We start from the raw sequence: 15,571 nt of genomic DNA on the forward strand, positions 1-15,571 counted from the left end.
TCTCCCCACTGTATATAACATTTAGCAGACGCTATTATCCAAAGCGACTTATAGTAGTGAGTGCATACATTTTCATATTTGTTTGTACTGGTCCCCCGTGGGAATCAAACACACAACCCTGGCATTGTAAGTGCCACGCTCTACCAACTGAGCCACACAGGACCACTTTGTGTTTGCTATTGGTTTGTAGGGAAACGCTGAATTGATGTTTGGTTGATGTGTTTGCTATTCGTTTGTAAAGATGTTTTGTTATTATTGGTTTGTTGCAAAAGGCATTGAGAGGTTTGTTTTTCTATTGGATTGAAAGGAAACATCGAGTTGTTGGTGGGGTTTTTTTGTATTGGTTTATAGGGAAACGTTGAGCAATTGATGCTGAGTTGGCCATGTAGGTTAACATTGAGTGGTTTTAGAGGCCAGCTGTACATTAAAGATGCTCACTGTCCTAACCACAGTGCCTCGTCCAGGCCATCTCCAGCCTTGGGCTCATCCAACTCTAACTGACTCTGGAACAGTTCCAGGAGACCTCCTGGAGGCCCACACACTAGGTCTGAGAACAGCAGGGCAGAACAGAGACCAGCCAATGATGAGGCTCCCAATCATGACTGTTTATACAAAATAGCTACAGTTTTCCATGGTCCAGGCCTTCCTTATGCTGCTACCACCATTCTGCTCTCAAACTCACTGTGGAAGTTAACTGAGGATTTTAATTTCATCTCCAAAAGAAATGTGATATTGGCAGCCCTCTTTTGTCAGGGGTTATGTAAATCAATGCACACTGTGGATAAATAGACATCTTTGTGTTACTAGCAAGAGGCCACTTCTGTACTCTCTTCTCTATTCTAGTCTTCACTCTTCTCTATTCTAGTCTTCACTCTTCTCTATTCCTCCCTCTTCTATTCTTCCCTGTTAACAGTAGTCCACATGTTTACATTTGAGTTATTTAGCAGATGCTCTTATCCAAAGCCACTTACAGGCGCAATTAGAGTTAAGTGCCTTGCTCAAGGGCACATCGACATATTTTTCACCTAGTAGGCTCTGGGATTCGAACAAGCGACCTTTCAGTTACTGGCCCAACACTCTTAACCTCTATGCTACCTGCCATTTACTGTTAACATGTGGTTTACTATTGACAGGAGACCACATGTTGACAGGAGACCACATGTTGACAGGAGACCACATGTTGACAGGAGACCACATGTTGACAGGAGACCACAGGTTGACAGGAGACCACAGGTTGACAGGAGACCACAGGTTGACAGGAGACCACAGGTTGACAGGAGACCACAGGTTGACAGGAGACCACAGGTTGACAGGAGACCACAGGTTGACAGGAGACCACAGGTTGACAGGAGACCACAGGTTGACAGGTCAGTTGGTATGGGCTGCATGCATGAGTGGCACCTGCTTATGGTTCCAATTGAAGCTGTTGAAGGGTTAAACTCATTCACTTTACAACCTACGGTCAATTTGAAGCAGAAGTATCTTAAGGCCTCTATAGTCTTCATCCGTCAAAAAGTGAATGTTTGCGTCCCAAATGGCATCCTCTTGGCTCTGGTCAAAAGTAGTGCACTTTGAAGGGGAAATAGGGTGCCATTTGGGAAGCATAAATCTCTAAGTGGAGAAGGGAGAGGACCTTAAAGGATGAATTTATGTGGCAGGGAGAGGGGGGGGGAAGACCTTAAGCGATGCGCTTCTGCACAACCAAGTGTTACTGGCGACAGAAAGCTGACTGTGTTGATCACTTCACAGCCAGGCATCCCTGATCCCAGCTTTCCAAGATGGCATAGCAGTCAGACGTCCTTTGTCCTTTGTCCTCGTCTTGTCGTGTCCTGTGTGTGTGTGTGTGTGTGTGTATATATATATATATATTTACATATTTTCATCGCATATCTTTTTATATATATATTTTTTTCTTCTAAAAACTCAACTTCAAAACACACAATTAATAAAAAATAAAAAAAAGTATTATTCACCTCATCTGAAATCCACAACAGAAGCTAGCCAGAAGCTAGCTAGTTCACTGGCTAACGTTAGTTTTCAGCTAACCATGGTTGGCGGTCATCAGCTATCCTTTAGCTCGAAAAGCTATCGCCAGTTTTGTGCAACGCGACTCAGACCAGAGCATACCGGACCTATTTTTTCTCCATATCCCCGGATTTCTACCGCAAGCTCTGGACATAGACCTCCATCCTCTGCCAGCTTGCTACCCATGGCCCGGCTAGCTGTCTGAATCACCGTTACCCCAACCTCACTACTCACTGGACCCTTATGATCACTCGACTAAGCATGCCTCTCCTTAATGTCAATATGGATTGTCCATTGCTGTTCTGGTTAGTGTTTATTGGCTTATTTCACTGTAGAGCCTCTAGCCCTGCTCATTATACCTTATCCAACCTTTCAGTTCCACCACCCACACATGCGATGACATCACCTAGTTTCAATGATGTTCTAGAGACAATATCTATCTCATCATCACTCAATGCCTAGGTTTACCTCCACTGTATTCACATCCTACCATACCTTTGTCTTTGCTTTATCTTGGCCAGGTCGCAGTTGCAAATGAGAACTTGTTCTCAACTAGCCTACCTGGTTAAATAAAGATAAAATAAATAAATAAATCCCAATGTCATTCTTCTCAACTGGGGGTCGCAATTTAGTGGCTTTGAGCTTGACGAAAGACTCAATCTTAAAGATGATTGATATCGTATATGCTGTCTAATACCCTTCACTGTTGTTCCAACTATTTTGGGTTGATTTGATGGTTGACAAGAGCAATCAAACAGTATCTACCTTCGCCCATAATAAGTATACTGTACAGTTTGTTTAAGAAAGCCTAGAAAGGTGCATAGGTGGTAAAAGAGACTTCACTGGCAGACTGCTAAGTCACATGATCATTTAGGCCAGGTCCTGGGGGACTCCTGAATGTACTGGTTTTCTTTTAAACTGATTCTTGTGGTTTATTTCCATTTTAACGGTCTATGGCTATATCAGACTCAGAGCTCTTAAAGGCACAATTTAGAAGGTTTTCTGCTGTTCAATGGTCTGTTTAATTGATACTGCTGGGGTATTTCTAGCTTACCTCTAGACCACTCTCGGTAACGTCTATCCAAGTTGAGAGGTCAGTGGTTGGATAGCATCATTAAAATGAAAACCAATGAAGAAAGTGGTCCTTTTAGACAAGGATTGGGAAACGCTGATGTCTAATTTTAAAAACCTAAGCAGTTATTGCTCTCTCTCGTGGGTGGGGCAATGTTTCATGGGGGGTACTGTGGTGATTTAAGTCAGTCTCTCCCTCTTTTGTACCCACCAGGCCGTGGCAGCGACTCCGAGTCCGACGCCGGACCCCACGGAGGCAGGAAGCTGCCGGACGTGCGCAAGGATGACATGCTGGCTCGGCGGACCTCGGTGAGCGAGCCCCGCGTGATGGTGCCCTTCAATCAGTACCTGCCCAACAAGAGCAATGCCAGTGGCTACGTGCCCACACCGCTGCGCAAGAAAAGGGGTGACCACGAGGGCCGGGAGGAGAGCAGTGGAGGGGGTGGGGGCAACCGCAAGAGCTGGAGTACCGCCACCTCGCCCATAGGAGGCGATATACCCTTCAGGTGAGCATTGGTTATGCAGTAAAAGTGATAGATAGATTGGAACAGAGTCTACTACCACTACTAAGTGGAATGCTAGTATGGATATTCGATCGTAGCCATGGTGTAATTTGGTAAATGTGTTGGCACTCTTTTCTCCAGGAAAACTTGATATTTTTAACTCATATGTATGTCACCTGCTACACTTTGACAGGACAGTTCAGACAGACCCAAGCCAATAGATAGTGGGAGGTGTTTCAATAGCAGTAGGATACCATCACCATATATGCTAATATAGTATTTGTCATATATTGAGGAAGTACCTCCCATACTCTGTTGTTCAAAGTGATAACTGTTCTCCAAAATACTCATCACCACTCGATTCCTTCCTGAGACGATTCTCTGGATGAGGCCCATATTGAGATGATTAGCTTTATTTACACAGCAAGAGAGGAGGTTGGTGCACACACCTTAGCAGCTCGTTAGCCTAGTGTTCTTTTTTAGCTACAGATAACACGAGCCTAATGGGCCATCAATCTAAACATTAGCCAAAATCCTAATGGATCGTTCTGTTATTAGCATTGAGACAAAACAAACTGGGAGCGCATCGCTTATTCTATATTTTCTAGAAGTGTCCGCATGTGGTGATGGACTGCTTCTCTCCGTAACACCGATATGTTGTTTCTTCCACCAGACCTGACACAGCACTTCGAAAACAGCTACCTCCAGCCAATTTTCCTTCATATTGTAATTCCCCCAACGCACAAAGGAGATTGGGAATGTCTTGTCTGATGTGGAACATGCATGTTTAAAGAGATGTTCCTGTACTTTTGTATACTATTTAGCCAGTAGTTCTGAAAGTAGTTCTCATGAGCCAAAAATTGTCTTTGAAAATGACCTAACGTAGCACGCAATTTTCCCGGATGTGCAGACGTGCACCACATCATTGCTCGCTCTCCCTCTGCAAGGGGTGCATCATGTGTGTATTGATAGCTGTATCTCTTATGGCGATAGGCTGAAGCTCATTGGTTGCGCTTGAATTGCTAGGGGGCTGGCCCACATGGGGGAAAATGTGGCACGCCACAGCTTCCAGAAAAACAGTTGCTTTCAAACTAGGGATTTCGTGGCTAATTAAGGTAAGACAGTAATTCTGCTCATAGATTATTAGTGTATGAACTACACATTGACACATCCAGCTCAAAGCGTGAGGTTTAAAAAATACTTAGTAGTCACCAATGTTCTGGAGCATGTCTTTAACTTCTTATGGCTGCAGCCCGGCGTCGGTACACTTATGACAACAGCCACTTCAAGTGCAGGGCGCGAAATTCAAAATATATATTTTTTAAAATATTTAACTTTCACACATTAACAAGTCCAATACAGCAAATGAAAGGTACACATCTTGTGAATCCAGCCAACATGTCCGATTTTTAAAATGTTTTACAGCGAAAACAGCACGTATATTTATGTTAGCTCACCACCAAATACAAAAAAGGACAGACATTTTTCACAGCACAGGTAGCATGCACAAAGCCAACCTAACTAACCAAGAACCAACCAAACTAACCAACAAACAACTTCATCAGATGACAGTCTTATAACATGTTATACAATAAATCTATGTTTTGTTCGAAAAATGTGCATATTTCAGGTATAAATCATAGTTTACATTGCAGCTACAATCAGAAATTGCACCGAAAGCAGCCATAATAATTACAGACACCAACGTCAAATACCTAATTACTCATCATAAAACATTTCTGAAAAATACATAGTGTACAGCAAATGAAAGACAGGCATCTTGTGATTCCAGCCAATATTTCCGATTTCTTAAGTGTTTTACAGCGAAAACACAATATAGCGTTATATTAGCTTACCACAATAGCCAAAAATACAAGCCATTTCCCAGCAGTAAAAGTTAGCGATCGTGACAAACCAGTAAAAGATATATAATTTTTTGACTAACCTTGATATTCTTCATCAGATGACAGTCCTATAACATCAGGTTATACATACACTTATGTTTTGTTCGAAAATGTGCATATTTAGAGCTGAAATCAGTGGTTATACAATGTGCTAACGTAGCTACTATTTCCCACAACGTCCGGATATTTTTCTGACACTTTTTATGACACACATATTCTGACCAAATAGCTATTCATAAACATAACTAAAAAATACATGTTGTATAGGAAATGATAGATCCATTAGTTCTTAATGAAATCGCCGTGTTAGAATTCTAAAAAATAACTTCATTACGACATCCAGCTTCGGTATAGCTAGAGTACCCAAAACTTGGGCGCCGACGACTAGTTCACATCTACGACAGATATATGAAATAGCATCATAAAATGTTTCTTACTTTTGCTGATCTTCCATCAGAATGTTGGACAAGGGGTCCTTTGTCCAGAACAATCGTTGTTTGGATTTAGAACGTCCATTTTCCCTCTTGAATTAGCAAGCACACTAGCCAAGTGGCACGGATCTCTCCATCGTCAACAAAGTCAGAGAACGGAACACGGCAAAACTCCCGAAAAAAATTCAATAATCTGATTAAACTATATTGAAAAAACATACTTTACGATGATATGGTCACATGTATCAAATAAAATCAAAGCCGGAGATAGTAGTCGCCTATAACGGCAGCTAAACAGAAGGCAAATCCAGGTACCACCTCGCGCTCTCCAGAAAACCGGAAATGGGGGACACGTCATACAAAGAGCTTGTATTCCACTTCAGACCAAGATAAACACTAAATTTCTTCTCTCACCGCCTCTTGACATCCAGGGGAAGGTCTATGAAGTGCATGTATACTCATACGTATCATGCCCATTTATAGGCAGGAAGTAGAACAGAGCATCGATTTCAGACTTTCCACTTCCTGGTCAGGAAGTTTGTGCCAAATGAGTTCTGTTTGACTCACAGATATAATTCAAACGGTTTTAGAAACTAGAGTGTTTTCTATCCAATAGTAATAATAATATGCATATTGTACGAGCAAGAATTGAGTACGAGGCCGTTTGAAATGGGCCCCTTTTATCTGGTTACTCAATACTGCCCCTGCAGCCCAAACAGGTTAAGAATAGGAAAAATATATATATTTTTAGTATTGTGGTGGCATGAACGGAGGATCTGATATAGACCAGATGTGTGTTTTGATTGGCCAAGGCCGAAGCACTCGGAGAAAAGCCAGCAACAGGCAAGACGTTTGCTATGCCGACACAGATAGGTGTCTGTGTTTGCTATGCAGACACAGACAGATAAAATGTGTGAGCCACTTTGGCTACTATATGACCCTGTTGAGTGTTGTTAGAAACCGATATCAAAACAGTGTATTGAGGTTTTCATAAAACTAAAATATGGCTTGTTCCAATCATCTTGTAATATTTCAGTAGATGGCTGAAATCTGGTGTGTGTGCGCTTACGAGCATGTGTGTGAGCGTGCTTGCATGAGTGCACACACACACACACACACACACAGAGTACATACATACATACATACTGTACAAACATACATACATAAACTCAGCAAAAAAAGAAACGACCCTGTCTTTCAAAGATAATTCGTAAAAATCCAAATAACTTCACAGATCTTCATTGTAAAGGGTTTAAACACTGTTTCCCATGTTTGTTCAATGAACCATAAACAATTAATGAACATGCACCTGTGGAACGGTCGTTAAGACACTAACAGCTTACAGACGGTAGGCAATTAAGGTCACAGTTATGAAAACTTAGGACACTAAAAGAGGCCTTTCTACTGACTCTGAAAAACACCAAAAGAAAGATGCCCAGTGTCCCTGCTCATCTGTGTGAATGTGCCTTAGGCATGCTGCAAGGAGGCATGAGGACTGCAGATGTGGCCAGGGCAATAAATTGCAATGTCCGTACTGTGAGACGCCTAAGACAACGCTACAGGGAGACAGGACGGACAGCTGATCGTCCTCGCAGTGGCAGACCACGTGTAACAACACCTGCACAGGATCGGTACATCCGAACATCACACCTGCGGGACAGCTACAGGATGGCAACAACAACTGCCCGAGTTACACCAGGAACGCACAATGCCTCCATCAATGACCCTCCAGCATGACAATGCCACCAGCCATACTGTTTGTTCTGTGTGTGATTTCCTGCAAGACTGGAAAGTCAGTGTTCTGCCATGGTCAGCGAAGAGCCCAGATCTCAATCCCATTGAGCATGTCTGGGACCTGATGGATCGGAGGGTGAGGGCTAGGGCCATTCCCCCCAGAAATGTCCGGGAACTTGAAGGTGCCTTGGTGGAAGAGTGGGATAATATCTCGCAGCAAGAACTGGCAAATCTGGTGCAGTCCATGAGGAGGAGATGCACTGCAGTACTTAATGGAGCTGGTGGCCACAGCAGATACTGACTGTTACTTTTGATTTTGACCCCCCCCCTTTGTTCAGGGACACATTATTCAATTTCTGTTAGTCACATGTCTGTGGAACTTGTTCAGTTTATGTCTCAGTTGTTGAATCTTGTTATGTTCATACAAATATTTACACATTTAAGTTTGCTTAAAATAAACGCAGTTGACAGTGAGAGGATGTTTCTTTTTTTGCTGAGTTTACATGCATACATACGAGTGTGTGTTTGTTTACACTAGACGTCACCTACTAAATCGGGCCTTTGCTCCAACAGTACATCTTACCTTGTTGACATGGCATGGTTTGACTTTAAGCTTATTAGTTTAAACCAGACTTTAGACGTAACACCTACACACCACTCTCACACGATGACGGATACAGGCTTCGCAATAGTGTTGGAAGGATGACTGGCTTCCAGCTGGATTCATTCAGCAGAAATTGTATTTCCTCTACGTGTGTGTGTCTCAATGCAAGGTTGTAATTGGAAAGGGTTAAACCTGTAAGTGGAAGTCAATAAGGAGCAAGTGTGAGCAGAGCAAGCAAGTGTGTGTGTGTGTGTGTTTACATGTGGGTGTGCAATTGTAGATCCTAAGGTCATGCTAACTCTATCTGAGTAAAGGTATGAGGACGTGTGCATGTGTCGGTGCATTTCTACACCTGTGTGTGTATTTGTGTGTGCGCTTGAATGAGATCATGAGATTGGCTTGAGCTTTTCACCGAGGTCATCCGGTCCCTGACCGACCAATACCAAACAGCACATTATACTTCATTCAGCTTGTTCTGCTTTTCAGTGACTCTTTATTCAAATGTTTTGATTGTTATTACATCATTATAATGTGTGATCTGTTTATTTGCTCTTTTTTCCTTCCACATGTTTCCATTGGTGTGTTGCTTTTTGGTACTCCCATTGTCATTGTGCATATGATCACATTATCACTGTGTTTTTTGGTAATGCTTGCGTGTTTCACATGTCTTGTGTCTTTGTTTGTGCTACGCTGTGTTATCGTTGCATGTTGGTGTTGTGATTGCCGCATGTGTGTGTGTGTGTGTGTGTGTGTGTGTGTGTGTGTAACAGTCCAACCGAACTCCCCAACCTAGAAGTACCCCCAGTTATAGCTCCTATTGAGCCCACGTCCCCCGAGCTCCAAGCCCAACCCCTTCCCCAACCACAGAATCAGTCAGAAGAACAACACAGGGGTGAGGAAGAAATGGAGGAGAGGAAAGAGGAAGAAGGGAGGTTGACCGCGGCATGCCCGTGGAGACGGGAGAGGGAGGAGGAGTATGAGCTTCACTCCTACACCCCCCCTCAGCGCTCACAGACCCCCACACTCACCCACAGGGAGACTGCTATACACCTGACTGTGACTGCTGAGCAAAGGTGCCAATCACTGTATGCCCTAACCCCTAAAGCTAAAACAATAACCCCTTACCCCAACAATCCCCAGATGAAACTTTCCCTTAGTCTCTATTGTCTCATCAAGCCACAGTTCCAATGACCCTAACTTAATTAACCCTCTTTAGGATTTCCCTGTAATATGTATTGAACCAAGGTGCCAATTTGATTTCCTTATATTGTTTTGGTGATGACACCTTTAAACACGCCCATGCAGACACTTCTAAAGACAACTACTTACACAAACTCTGGGAGATTCAGTGAACCATTTCATAAGAGCGTAACCTTTCCTGTTATTTTCCGACAAGGACATGACTGATGCTTATTTGGGGCCGTAGTGAGTTGAATTTGGATCCACCCTATGAATAGGTCTGCTTTCTCTGGCCTCGATATCTGAAGACCTGGCTTGTCACTATGTTGGCTGACAAAACACACTAAAGATGAAATAGGACTTGTGTACAGGGCATGTTCCAAGTCTGCATCCTAAATGGTACACTATTCCTGATATAGTGCACTGTGGGCCCTGGTCAAAAGTAAGGGCACTATATAGGGAATATGGTGCCATTTAGGACATATCCAAGAGTTATTCTGGGGAGGTCCAGGGAACATTCCAAACATAAGCTGTGCTGTGGCCTAGTGTTTTTGTTGGCGTTGGACACAGCTGCCCTCTTTCGCTGCATGTGAAAACCAAGCTCAGAAGTTTGGCATTTTGGTGTTTGCCAGGAGTCTGCAATGTTTGTTCTTTTTATTTCTGATGAGTCGCTCTATGTGTTCCTGGCAGTTGTTTTGACATCCGTCCTGTAGCAACTTCTTATGGCCTTCTGCCTGTTAGTTGTCTGGCTACTGTTGTTTACAGTTACATTCTAGTCATTTAACATACGCTCTTATCCAGAACGACTGTCGGTGCTTTCAACTAAAATCAAATCAAATGTTATTAGTCACATGCGCCGAATACAGCAGGTGTAGACCATACAGTGAAATGCTTACTTATGAGCCCCTAACCAACAATGCAGTTAAAAAAAAAAACAGATAAGAATAAGAAATAAAAGTAACAAGTAATTAAAGAGCAGCAGTAAAATAACAATAGCGAGACTATATATAGGGGGGGCACCGGTGCAGAGTCAATGTGCGGGGGCACCGGTTAGTTGAGGTAATATGTACATGTAGGTAGAGTTATTAAATTGACTATGCGTAGATGATAACAGAGTAGCAGCGGTGTAAAGGGGGGGGGCAATGCAAATAGTCTGGGTAGCCATTTGATTAGGTGTTCAGGAGTCTTATCGCTTGGGGGTAGAAGCTGTTTAGAAGCCTCTTGGACCTAGACTTGGCGCTCCGGTACCGCTTGCCGTGCGGTAGCAGAGAGAACAGTTTAACTAGGGTGGCAGGAGTCATTGACAATTTTTAGGGCCTTCCTTTGACACCACCTGGTATAGAGGTCCTGGATGGCAGGGAGCTTGGCCCCAGTGATGTACTGGGCCATTTGCATTACCCTTTGTAGTGCCTTGCGGTCGGAGGCCGAGCAGTTGCCATACCAGGCAGTGATGCAACCAGTCGGGATGCTCTCGATGGTGCAGCTGTAGAACCTTTTGAGAATCTGAGGACCAATGCCAAATCTTTTCAGTCTCCTGAGGGGGAATAGGTTTTGTTATTCCCTCTTCACGACTGTCTTGGTGTGCTTGGACCATGTTAGTTTGTTGGCGATGTGGACACCAAGGAACTTAAAGCTCTCAACCTGCTGCACTGCAGCTCCATCGATGAGAATGGGGGCGTGCTCGGTCCTCTTTTTCCTGTAGTCCACAATCATCTCCTTTGTCTTGATCACATTGATGGAGAGGTTGTTGTCCTGGCACCACACGGTACAGGAGGGGACTGAGCACGCACCCCTGAGGGGCCCCTGTGTTGAGGATCAGCATGGCGGATGTGTTGTTACCTACCCTTACCACTTGGGGGCGGCCCGTCGAAGTCCAGGATCCAGTTGCAGAGGGAGTTGTTTAGTCCCAGGGTCCTTAGCTTATTGATGAGCTTTGAGGGGACTATAGTGTTGACCACTGAGCTGTAGTCAATGAATAGCATTCTCACATTGGTGTTCCTTTTGTCCAGGTGGGAAAGGACAGTGTGGAGTGCAATAGAAATTGCATCTGTGGGTCGGTATGCAAATTGGAGTGGGGTCTAGGGTTTCTGGGATAATGGTGTTGTGAGCCATGACCAGCCTTTCAAAGCACTTCATGGCTACAGACGTGAGTGCTACGGGTCGGTAGTCATTTAGGAAGGTTACCTTAGTGATCTTGGACACAGGGACTATGGTGGTCTGCTTAAAACATGTTGGTATTACAGACTCGGACAGGGAGAGATTGAAATTGTCAGTGAAGACACTTGCCAGTTGGTCAGCACATGCTCGCCTCACACGTCTGGCCCTGCGGATTACTGGTGCTCTCATGCATGGTGCTGGTGCTCTCATGCATGTTTCAGTGCCATTTGCCTCGAAGCGAGCCTAGAAGTAGTTTAGCTGATCTGGTAGGCTTGTGTCACTGGGCAGCTCTCGGCTGTGCTTCCCTTTGTAGTCTGTAATGGTTTGCAAGCCCTGCCACATCCGACGAGCGTCAGAGCCGGTGTAGTATGATTCGATCTTAGTCCTGTATTGACGCTTTGCCTGTTTGGTGGTTCATCGGAGGGCATAGCAGGATTTCTTATTAGCTTCTGGGTTAGAGTCCCGCTCCTTGAAAGCGGCAGCTTTAGCTCAGTGCGGATGTTGCCCGTAATCTATGGCTTCTGGTTGAGGTATGTACATACGGTCACTGTGGGGACAACTGCATCGATGCACTTATTGATGAAGCCAATGACGAATGTGGAGCACTCCTCAATGCCATCGGCGGAATCCCGGAACATATTCCTGTCTGGGCTAGCAAAACAGTCCTGTAATTTATCATCTGCTTCATCTGACCACTTTTTTATTGATCTAGTCACTGGTGCTTCCTGCTTTAAATTTTTGCTTGTAAGCAGGAATCCAGAGGATAGAATTATGGTCAGATTTGCCAAATGGAGGGCGAGGGAGAGCTTTGTATGCGTCTTTGTGTGTGGCGTAAATGTGTTCCAAGTTGTTTTTTGTTTTTTTACATTTAACATGCTGATAGAAATGTGGTAAACCAGATTTAAGTTTCCCTGCATGGTGCTGGTGCTCTCATGCATGTTTCAGTGCCATTTGCCTCGAAGCGAGCCTAAAAGTAGTTTAGCTGATCTGGTAGGCTTGTGTCACTGGGCAGCTCTCGGCTGTGCTTCCCTTTGTAGTCTGTAATGGTTTGCAAGCCCTGCCACATCCGACGAGCGTCAGAGCCGGTGTAGTATGATTCGATCTTAGTCCTGTATTGACGCTTTGAGATGCACAAACTAAAGATTGATTCAATACATCGTTTGACATATTTCTACTGAACTTTTGGACATTTCGTCAGCTTTTAGGGAACGCGCTTCGTGACTTTGGAATTGTTTACCAAACGCGCTAACAAAAGTAGCTAATTGGACATAAATAACGGACATTATCGAACAAATCAAGCATTTATTGTGGACCTGGGAGTGCATTCTGATGAAGATCATCAAAGGTAAGGAAACATTTATCATGTAATTTCTGGTTTCTGTTGACTCCAACATGGCGGCTAATTTGATCATTGTTCTGAGCGCCGTCTCAGATTATTGCATGGTTTGCTTTTTCCGTAAAGTTTTTTAAAAATCTGATACAGCGGTTGCATTAAGGAGAGGTATATCTATAATTCCAGGTGTATAACTTGTATTATCATCTACATTTATGATGAGTATTTCTGTTGAAACGATGTGGCTATGCAAAATCACTTGATGTTTTTGGAACTAGTGAATGTAACTCGCCAATGTAAACTCAGATTTTTTAATATAAATATGAACTTTATCAATCAAAACATACATGTATTCTGTAACATGAAGTCCTATGAGTGTCATCTGATGAAGATCATCAAAGGTTAGTGATTCATTTGATCTCTATTTGTGCTTTTTGTGACTCCTATCTTTGGCTGGAAAAATGGCTGTGCTTATTGTGGTTTGGTGTGACCTAACATAATCGTTTGTGGTGCTTTCGCTGAAAAGCATATTTGAAATCGGACACTTTGGTGGGATTAGCAACAAGATTACCTTTAAAATGGTATAAGACACATGTATGTCTGAGGAATTTTAATTATGAGATTTCTGTTTTTTGAATTTGGAGCCCTGCACTTTCACTGGCTGTTGTCATATTGATCCCGTTACTGGGATTGCAGCCCTAAATTAAGACGTGTTGTACAGTTCTTAAATGTTGTTTTTAATTGACTAAAACAAGCAGATGACAAAATTTAATTTAAACGTTTTTGCTGTGAGCCAATGGGGTAACCTAGGTAACCACAGGTTGTTTTCCCCAGAGATGGGCAGGGCTGCTACGATCTATCTAATACCGACTGGGTCTATGGCACTGGTTGGAGATAATCAGCAAGTCACCATGCTGCCCTTGTATATTGGAAACACGTTGGTTGTTCAAGCACACACACACACGTTTGATATAGACACAGCCTTGCACGCACACGCCAAATACTTGCCATTGTCTAGCCTACCCCGCCTATGTGTCAAGCAAATAATATATTTATTTTTTCCCCGGGGTTTGGGGGTGGGCTTTACCAAAGCAGACTAGCTATAGCTATTGTGGGTTTTCTCCCAATACAATCTTTGTGAGTCACTAGTGTTTTGTCTGCTTTTCTTCACAAATCTACCTTCCACCTGTACTAATGTGAGTTTTTATAATAGGATATTGTGTGTTTGGGTATGATTCTGCATCTGTGTTTGAAATGGTTCCACAACCCTTATGAACAAACCCTTTAGAGTCTATGCCAATGTCTTTATATTACGATTATTACAGGATGGGCACGGTTATCTAATATCCGGATATCTGAATGGATGTTATTATTCGATTACTTGAGTGAGTTCATTTTTTGATCACTTTTTTTTGTTCAGCCTATTTTAATGCTTTGTTGTGAATTAAATTAGATACTCCTTGTGATATTGTTGCCTGCAAGGATTTACCATGTAATCTGAAATACTTAATAAAACAAACTTTTTAATATAGTTTTTAGTGGCGTATTTAGCCCTCCAGGCTGCCCTGACATCGATATGCTATTTTCCCCACTTCAAATAGCAATTACAAGCGTGCACCTAATAGAGTTTCCAAAAGACCTGAAACCGATCGATGCAAGACACTCACCAGAAAACCTTTTTGTAACAGAATCAATTATATTATGGCGTTCCACCTCAAAAAGAGCAAGAAAGTGTTTTGACACTGATCATCTCAGATTGTTCTGAAATCGTTTCTGTTAGAAACAGTTAAGATAAGCATTTGTGCAACATCATATTTTTTTTAAATATAATTTAATCTCTACGAAATTAAGCTAATTGGTTGTGCCCAAATTGGCCATTTTAATTTATAGGATTCAGATAATATTCAGTAAATATAGTACCAAATATTTTTCTAACAATGAGTAAGACATGAGGAATCCAAAGAAATTGTCAAGTCACCCACGGACCCGCCACACCCCACGTCAATCTCACCCCAAAAACAAGTATATAGTATCAGTTCTCTGTCTCAAGTAGTATGGAGCTGCGGATCGGAGTATTGTTTCTTCATCCTATGTAATGTATTCTCAGTTAATTAGTTTTTCCCCCCCTGTTCAGAGAAACTAGTAATTTAAGTTTTTAGGTTTATGTCCCATCCATCATCCTGATATCACCAGATTTTAACCGCTAGATGGTACTGTTCCTACTATTAGGTGAACAAAGTTTGAAGAATGTGTGGTCCAAATTGGATGTTGGGTACTATAATTATTGAATATTATATGAATCCTTAAAAATGTTTATGGTCAATTTGGGTGCAATTAATTAGCTTAATTTCTCTGAGAAAATGATATTTCCACAAAATAAAGTTGCTGAATGATCTGTTTCTAACTACAGAAACCATTTCAGAACAATCTGAGATGGTAGGTGTCATGGCTTGATGAAATAACATGGAACGACCCTGTTGCTTTTTGCCAAAAACTACTGGAGAAAGCAGCCTTCCGCTGTTTATCTCTGCCATGTGCATTTGCGTAATTATGATTGGTCAAGAGACTACAATTTTTTTTATTTTATTTCAACTATCTGGATATCTTAATTTTGTTTTATGTTATTTCAG

General features: G+C 42.6%; 1 protein-coding gene and 1 non-coding gene across 2 annotated transcripts in view; one reads left to right on the forward strand and one right to left on the reverse strand.

The window, feature by feature from the left end:
* Window positions 1-15,571, forward strand: part of LOC120048021 (LIM and calponin homology domains-containing protein 1-like) — a 165,183-nt gene that overhangs the window by 115,537 nt on the left and 34,075 nt on the right. Inside the window, exon 8 of the mRNA XM_038993691.1 lies at window positions 3,311-3,602. Coding sequence (XP_038849619.1) covers window positions 3,311-3,602 — 292 coding nt within the window. The remainder of the gene's footprint in view (window positions 1-3,310; window positions 3,603-15,571) is intronic.
* On the reverse strand, window positions 89-164 carry trnav-uac. The gene has a single exon. It is a non-coding gene; the product is annotated as a tRNA-Val (tRNA).

Source organism: Salvelinus namaycush, chromosome 5, assembly GCF_016432855.1.
Source record: "Salvelinus namaycush isolate Seneca chromosome 5, SaNama_1.0, whole genome shotgun sequence".
NCBI classification, from domain to species: Eukaryota; Metazoa; Chordata; class Actinopteri; order Salmoniformes; family Salmonidae; genus Salvelinus; species Salvelinus namaycush.